The 8,918-nt window shown below is 28.7% G+C and overlaps 1 protein-coding gene across 1 annotated transcript; it reads left to right on the forward strand.

Moving 5' to 3' along the window:
* LOC130891721 (polyisoprenoid diphosphate/phosphate phosphohydrolase PLPP6) lies at nucleotides 1-1,508 on the forward strand. Its single transcript, XM_057796620.1, has 4 exons — nucleotides 1-197; nucleotides 266-400; nucleotides 502-601; nucleotides 807-1,508. The coding sequence occupies exons 1-4, from the start codon at nucleotides 189-191 to the stop codon at nucleotides 1,208-1,210; spliced, it is 648 nt and encodes a 215-aa protein (XP_057652603.1). The 5' UTR covers nucleotides 1-188; the 3' UTR covers nucleotides 1,211-1,508.
* The last annotated feature ends 7,410 nt before the right edge of the window (nucleotides 1,509-8,918 follow it).

Here is an 8,918-nt window from a genome sequence, read left to right on the forward strand (position 1 = left end):
TTGACTAGTAGCTCCATGTCAACCAATTGACAGATAACCTAATTTATGAATAATGAAATGTTATGGTTATTATTATCTGTTCATCTGTCTACATATCGACTACACAATGTAAATTATTTAAATTATATGTGACTCATTAAGGTGCAATTCTAAAAAATATATTAGTAATCTATATAATATAGTTGGAGATGTCTGAAGTGAGTAAATGAATAATTGTCCTATGTTTGAAAAATACATCTTAATTGACTACAATTTTCTATTTCAGCTCAAAACCAGTCGTGTACCACCGGCTTTACAACAGCTACTCAAATATGATGCTTACGTAACTAATGAGTTTTTAACTTGGATAAACAAACTTATTGTTGTTGATACACTTACAACTTATTGTAAAGCATTAGAAGTAAGATTCAATGCCATTTTTCTTTTATTAAAATTTTTGGAATAAAGTGGGATAAAAGTTATAAACTATACCTACATGTTAAACAATAATATGTATTGTAGATATCCTGTCATGGAATCCCATGGTTTGCTTTTTGGATTGCATTTACGTGGTTATTCAATAACCCCAGCTTGGTGCAGTTACAAGTTAATATACTTCTAGGTAACTATTTCTTAGATTATATCAAACTGCATAAATCATTTATCAAAATGCATTTCCGATTATGTATTATGGTAGTTTAATGTGATTTTGCATAGATACTCTGCAAATTCATTTATAAATTTGCTTTTTAATCTTGGAAAATATTGCAATGAAATTAAGTTTCCACCAAATAAAAAATGTATGATTTATTTGTTCTTTATTGCAGGGCTCTTTATTGATATCATTATGGTAGCTGTTGCCAAAGCCTATTTCCGACGTAAAAGGCCACCAAGAAACATCTATGATGACCCTATTGCAAATATAAGCATGGATGTATTCAGCTTTCCTTCAGGACATGCCAGTAGATCAGTTTTTGTAGCATACTTCTTCACCTGGTTGTGGCCAGTTCATTTCACTTTAATACCTCTATTTATAGTTTGGAGTATAGCAGTATGCCTTAGTAGAATTTTGATGAATAGGCATTATATCATGGATATATTAGGAGGTGTCTTATTGGGTATTTTAAATGGATTGTTGATTGATTTACTCTGGGTGCAAGATAGTACCGCCAGATGGTTACTTAATATTGTTTCAGATGATAAGTTAGACGGTGGAGAGTACCATGTTTGAATTTGTTAACTATATTTGCACTATAGATATTTTAATTGTAAAACAAGCGAATACGTCTTAACTTTGATTATCAAAGACACTTCTAAGTAATCTGTACATTTGATTATTTTCATAAATTAGTAGGTTTTTGTTAGTGTTTTATAAATAACCTGTTTATCTCAAATATTTAATTTTTAGTATTATACAAATATAATTTTTTGCCGTTTTTTGAAGGTCACAAATAAAATGTTTTAAGTAGTTTATAAAAGTGTGATAAAAATTTGTTATCAAATATTTCAATAAATGTTCTTATGTTTGATTCCATGAAGTATTTGTATACTAACTTGTCACATAATTTACCTCCTAACTTTGATTTAATTTCGAATGGTGTTGCGTGTTGAGTACTGAAAATAAAATTGTCCAAGAGTTTTTTAAAATGCCAACTTTTCGATCTTTTATTTGATCTTTATCAAGGCTAAAAATATATGGTACATTATAACTCAATGTTGATGAAGATAAACAAGTAAACAAAAAATTATGAAATTAGGAATAAAACAATAATAAGATCGTGTAACAATATAAATACCTATACATGTATATATAAATGAATAGGATAAACTTGAGATTGAGATGATAGGGAGTTAAATGTACATATTACTCTCAATTTGGGGCGTTGTATTGACTAGAATGGAATCATCAATCTAAATTTTCACAGAACTAACTGGAAAGGGAAGTTGCCTCAAAATTTCAGTAACCAGATCATTCGTGAGCAAATTTGCCAAAACTGGACTAGCAGGATTTCCCATAACTGTGCCTTCCAGTTGTTTGTAGAGTCTGTCATTGAAAGAAAAGTAACTTGATCCAAATAAGTAATGAATTAATTCTATAATCAAATTATTCTGTACATCAGTGTATGCAGATAGGTATTTCCAGTGTTTCCTAATGAGTTCATTTACTAAAATCTAGATGTATTAGTAAAAGTGATACTACTAAGTCTAAAGATATCAGATTTGATTTAATACTAATCTACAAAAGGCAAGGTATTCAAAGCTTTTGACCTAGAGCTTTTGATTCTTCTAATTTTATTATATAAATTCTAATTGAACAATAATAAGAAACCAGCTTCTACCTTGAGCCTCCAATGAAAATGAATAAAAATTGGAGACCAAGAATTAACCCAACATTTACTGAAATTCCGAAAAATAAGAAAATATAAAGATGCAAAAGGAATTAAACTAAAAGGGAAAAAAGGAGAAAAAAAATTTAGAAGTACACATATATTTTGCTAAAAAAATAAATACATTAATAAAGAACAGAATATTGCACAAATTTAGATATATATGTTTAGTAGTTATAAAAACAATTCAGATTCATTATATTCATAGTTCTTTCCAAGATATTTCATCTGAGGAGACAGCCTCAGCCCGATCATGTTCAGCATCATAATGGAAGAGATTATAAACAAGGTAAAGCATGCTGAAAAAAAAAATTAGCAGTTGTCGCCCTCTTGCTACGAAAGTTGATACGAACGGCTGACAGGAAAGATAAAATTCGTTTACGTTGAAAGTCACCGATCGGCAAATGGCAACTATGATTGTATTTCAATGTTTTTCATTTTATAAGAGCAAACGACAACTAATATCCAACATGCCCTTATAAGTCTGTGAAGTGTCCATAACTATAAAATTAATGAAATATTTGCAATGATGGGATGAAATAGTTGGAAAATATACTGTATTTTTAAAACTTAAGCAAGCATAGAAGCGTAAATAGTTTTATATGAAATATATCGACTTCTAATACGATTGAAAATCAAAATAAAGTTTTTTTAAAATACAACCCTGTTACTATTCATTTCACTATTGCCAATCTACAACTTGCCAATCAGTTTGCAAGTAGTTAATCAAGAAGAAATATCTTTGAAAGAACTAAAAATATAACAAACACATCAATAAGTTAAAAATATAATAAGTTTTACCAACTTTCAATTACAATAATTTAATATTGAGTTGGCGACTTCTTTGTACAGCTGCCAACTTAACAACTTTTTCGCGCTACCATAAACTTATTCATTCATATTCTAAAATTGAAGGGTCGTGGAGGAATCAATCCCATTGCCTGCTCAATCGAGTTAAGGACATTAGTTTTTTTTAGATAAAATATTATTTAGGAAATATATACGCTGTTTTAAGTTACTAATCAGGTAGAAATCGATCTCGTCCACGCGCTCGTAGAAAAAAATCAAGACGATTTAGAAACATTAACTTATCAAAAGGTATAAGAAATTAAGGAAAAACATTATAGTCCATTTCTACCATTTTTTCCTCATTATTTGAACAGAATTAGGTATTGTTCAAGTTAATCGTAATAGAAACAATTTTTGTCTTCTGCTTCGATTCACTTAGAATTTATATAATGTGATTTCGATCCTTTCTTTCCACGACCCTTCAGTTTGTACCAAAATTATCATACCTAATATAAATAGTATCGTTACCGAATGAATATTTCTTTAGTTCATAAATCCGCACAGTTACACTGTATAATAATACTGTTTTGATTTGTGTGGAAGCTAATGTTTTAAGTAATATAGGATTGAAAAAAAATCATATAAAATACAAATTTGGTAACAATCACGATTTGAAATATTTACTAATAAAGTCCGTAGGGGAAACTAATAATGGAATGGTTTTAAATAATGTAAAAAGCACCCAAATATAATTTTGGTTATTTGGTCTCGGGGTAACTAATGAATACATTGTTCGATAAGAATATAAATGGTATTCAAAGAAGACGTCAGCACATTTCTTCATATATAATTGTTTATGTTAAAGTTTTTGTGTGACACCACTTTTAAATTGGGCACATAGCCTGAAAAAAATATTTTTCATTTGTTATATTGTAAATAGAATAGCTGCAAAATTGACGTTGATGCAATTTATTTCATTTCAATCGTTAAGTAACTAATTGGATTAAGTATCAATATTTGAAATAAACCAATTCAGTGCTATACTGTTATATCTGTACCTAATGTGTTACACCACATCTTAAGTCTTCTATTTTCTGAATTTTGAATTTTTTTAATTTAATATGTCTCAGTAAAATATTCCTTCCAACTCTATAAAGAAAAAATATTTTATTTTTTTGGTTTAGGAATATCATTTTTATTAACAAGTCAATTCTTTCCATAAATAGTTTGTAATACTATAAGTCTAGTAGAAACTAATGCGCTATTATAAAATATTTAAAAATTTAGTTTTTTTGATCAATTTCATAAAGCTAATTCTGATTTCAGTTGAGATAATAGCTGCTTTCCATTTATATTCAAGTGAACTCAGACACTCAGTTATGTAAGTATCTTATACTATATAATGACGTCACTACTTAGTGAATAAAAGGAACGCGTATTGTGATTCACCATTATAATTGCTGAGTGCATTGAACTGAGTTATAACGTTACAAGTAAGAGTAATCTGAGTTTTGATGTTATTGGAAAGCAGCTAATGATTACTTAAAAGTTAGTTAAAATGAAAAATCAAAATATTTGACTCAGGGAGACAAGATTTGTCAAATACTTTGTATGGACTGCATCAATTTATATTCTTATCGATAATTGGACATTTTGAATATTACATTTTCTAAAAGTATACTAGTTGGAATTTCTGGAATCATTGGTGATTTTCTTTCTAAACAAACTTTTTAATACCACATCACTAGCACTCCAAATACAGTGACTGACGTTTCAATTCAAGTTATTCTCTTCAGAGACCGAAATTGGTAATAATGAGTGTGATAGTAAACAGTGTGTTTATTATAAAAGTACAGTTAAATTCGTGACTTGTAGTCATTACACTTTATAAACATTTTGAAATTAGTTTTTAGAATTAATTATGTGTTTAGTACACTGTGGGTTTTTATTAATTATATAGTAAATTCAACAATAAATTATAATTTAGTACTAGGATACTAGGCTGTAAAAATGCTTTTTTTCGGCAACAGTCCGGAAAGTAACTTCATTGCTAAATCGGTGCAATTAATGCAACCAACAGGTTCATTATTATTTTTTTTCTATTGCAGACTGGCAATCCAAAATTCTCTAGGTTAGTACATTTCCTAACAAAATAATCAAAACGTCAATATCAGAAGTTTTAATTAAAATTCTTGAGCCTGGTTTCGTTTTAGAAGCACGAAAAATAATCTTTGTATCTGCCTCTTCGTGATGACATTCATAATTAGTTTTTTTTCGGAATTTTCATGAACTTAAGACGGTTAAAAAGATTTTTTTAATTTTTGATTATTATTGTCAAATGGTCATTTTTCCAATAATCAGTCATAAACAGCACCAAAGTTTCTTTAACACTATAATTTTTAAGGCTTTGCAAAAAAATGCTTGGTCTAGTTTGTTGAGGTTTTGAATTCTTTTCTGCTTTCACGTTCGGAATCTTTGACTGTGGTAAGTAGCGATCAAAAATTAAATGTATTTCTGTAGAGTTTGTTAAACATATTTCTATAAGTATTGACTTTTAACATCTCTCCAGTACATGAAAAACGAGCAGATTGCAATTGTGGTTGTGGAAAAGTCAAACTATATTCGAGATTAATTTTTTTGTTTAGACTAATTGCCAACAAGCGCACATATAAGGCTCATTCCATATTCAAATATACTTCTTGTACTTGTCGTTGATACTGAGGACTTTAGTCATACATTGAAAAGCAAAATTGCAAATTATGTTTCATTTTGTATGTTTATTAAATCTTGCGCGAGTTTAAGAGATTTCCGAGATAAAATTTAATTTTTGTTGATAGCCTGCCTTCTTTAGATGCAGCTTTACCCGTCGAAATATTAAATAATATATCTTTGTCAATACTGTCATCAGATCAATATTTCGACACCACCTTGTTCATAATGAAATATCTTTATTTTCATTTAGGTAACTTTAATTCAATAATCAGACCGGTGCAAAATGTTAGTATCGATTTACCTGTCATTTTAGGCCAAATTGTGAATATCTGGGAAAATTAACATACCCAGTATATCAATATATAGATTGGCAAGAAGCAATAAAACAGTTGGAGATCTAGGAAACTTATCAAACTCCAAAGATATCTCAACGGTAACGAAGCTAAGAATTTATGGGACAACCTACTGTGTTATATGTTAGTGAATGTTGGGTCACGAATAAGAAAGGATTCAAGTGGAACAAGATGAATGTAGAAAAAGAACGAATGTAGAGGTTTAAAGGTTATATGGTCAGGCAGAGATCGGCTATATAGTAAGGGCATATAGCCAGAATGGAAGAAAACAGGTGGGTGAAAGAAGCCTTAACAAGTGAAGAAGGCGCAAAAAGAAGAAGAGTGCGACCATGGCTAGATGAATGTAAGGAATAAAAGCAGTATAGTGACTTCAAGCCATGGGCCTAAAGGCCTACTGCGCTGTTTGTCCAAATACGAGATTTCGTTTTCGGTATGGAGACAATATTGTGTTGTTTGAAGAAACAAAACTTTAATTTTAAATCCCTATCAGAAAATTGGTTAAATTTAAATGGATATCATCCAACATTACTTTTTAAACGGCATCTTGATCACCTCCGGCCAAAATGATGCTTCAAGCTGTTCCTTAATAAAGCACTAATTTTTTATTTTAATAATTGCTACGTTACAATAATTAACTGTTGCCTTTTGTCAAAAAAGGTTTGGTTTATGTCTATTAGAAAAAATGATGTTTTGGTTCTCTGCTAATAGATTTGTAAAATAGGTACAGGTATATAGGGTGCATTTTAAATGAGTGATTAAAATTTTTTAATGTCATTTTGTGTACCCTTGCCTTTGATTTTCAAGTGAATAAAAAATAAAAATCAACTATCACCACTTTATAAAAAAAATTCAGATGAGAAATACCAGCAAATCGGCTTTATTAGAAGTAAGAGCAAATAAAATCGGATTAATAAAATTGCTATGATTCCGATAATTCCCTAATTTAAAAAAAGTTTTACAACCATTTGGGCCCATTAAGTATTTACAATTTCCAAAATTATGATTAAATTAAATAAAAAAAATATATAAAACTTATCTACATATTTTCTAATCTAATCGTGCATCACAAAAGCTGGATAAAGTTGAATTTATTACAGTAAATAAATCTAAATAAAAAAAAATGCCCTCTATCCCTACTTTAAAGCGTCATTTTTCTTTTGTTGATTTCAACTGATATTTTTTTTTTTAATTTTGTCATTCAGTTGATTTCATATTATTTAAGAATATATTTTTTAAATGTTTACTTAAATGACTGATTTGAGCTGAAGATTTTCACCTTACAGTAACGCACAAAATCTTGAAGAATTCTGATAATGAATTAATGAAACTACAGATGAATCTAATATTACAAAATATGCAATTTACAAAACATTCGGTGACTCCAAAAGTTTTAGATTAATAATTAGATAATTACATGATGACTTTCGATTGAGTACATTAAGAAGAAATACGTAAATTCAAATTTAAAATTACATATGGAAAATTGAAACTACAAATTGATAATAATCCATTAATCATCCAAACATTTTTAAACTCACATGAATACAAAGGTTGTTAGTAAAGTAAGTTTCATTTTGAATTAAAAAAAATGCAGATATAGAAAAAATCTACCACTTTTACAATATATCGAAACATAATGTAATGCAATCTCTCAGTTTGTCATCAGAGATCTACCTCTGTCATGAAAAGATGGTCAAAAACGTCAAAGTTGCTTAGATCACTTAGTCTAAAACTTATAATTATGCAGATGTTAATATTAGATAACCTTGAAATATCAATTCTTTTGATTGAAATTACCTTCATCTAAAACCTATAATCATGCAGATGTTAATGTTGATGAATACGAAATTTATATAAGAAATAATTTTTCATAAAAATAATTTACTTTTATGTGTGATCGCCTAATAGTTCAAAATAACTTCAACATAAATATGAATAGTTCAAATATATGTTAATTGATGATGGAAGCCAATAATGTAAACATTGGATAATAATTTCATATTAGTTATTTTTATCATAGATTGACGGAATCTATTTCTATATTTAAATCATTGTAAACGTCATTTGTCGTTTATGAATATGATTGGCAGTTGAAGAGTCGAAGCTCTATACGAGTCTTATTCTTTAAACTGTCAAACCAATCTTCATACCATCGCCATTTCTACGTTCTTTTCACAGATATTTCAATGAGTTTAATTTGTTTAACTTTGTTTTGTCTTTCCCAATTTTACGAGCTGGATAATGGAAATGTAACTTACTTTACAAATATACTTGCTATTTTTGTTTTAATTTATAAATGTCACCATATGTTATAGTTTCCAGAATAAAGAATTTGTGCACTGTAGTCATCGGTTATTTTTTTGTCGGTCATTCATTTTGCGTTACATATACATTTAAACTCTAATAATTTTATGCATTTTTCAGACAAACAAATAAGAAAAATGATTTACATTCACGCCCGTGGAGTACTATATTAACATTTCAAAATATTTCCATGTCATAAAAAAACTAGAACACATACGGAAGATTTATTTGACATAATTTACCATAGCTTATTATGATAAAATTTTAAATCAAAATATCCTTGTTCAGTTAAATGACTAGGAGTCTTTCTAGGAGACGGTCCGTCTTCATCACCGCATAAAAAATTTTCCGTTGTACCCTTAACCTTACTTTTTTCAACACTTCCCAATTCCAG

This window comes from Diorhabda carinulata, chromosome 3 (assembly GCF_026250575.1).
Source record: "Diorhabda carinulata isolate Delta chromosome 3, icDioCari1.1, whole genome shotgun sequence".
Taxonomy (NCBI): Eukaryota; Metazoa; Arthropoda; class Insecta; order Coleoptera; family Chrysomelidae; genus Diorhabda; species Diorhabda carinulata.

Excerpts from the sequence above, each read along its gene's own strand:
- LOC130891721 (XM_057796620.1), top strand. Across the intron at positions 401-501 it reads CTTATTGTAAAGCATTAGAA|ATATCCTGTCATGGAATCCC; the intron begins GTAAGATTCAAT and ends TATGTATTGTAG. Across the intron at positions 602-806 it reads ACAAGTTAATATACTTCTAG|GGCTCTTTATTGATATCATT; the intron begins GTAACTATTTCT and ends TCTTTATTGCAG.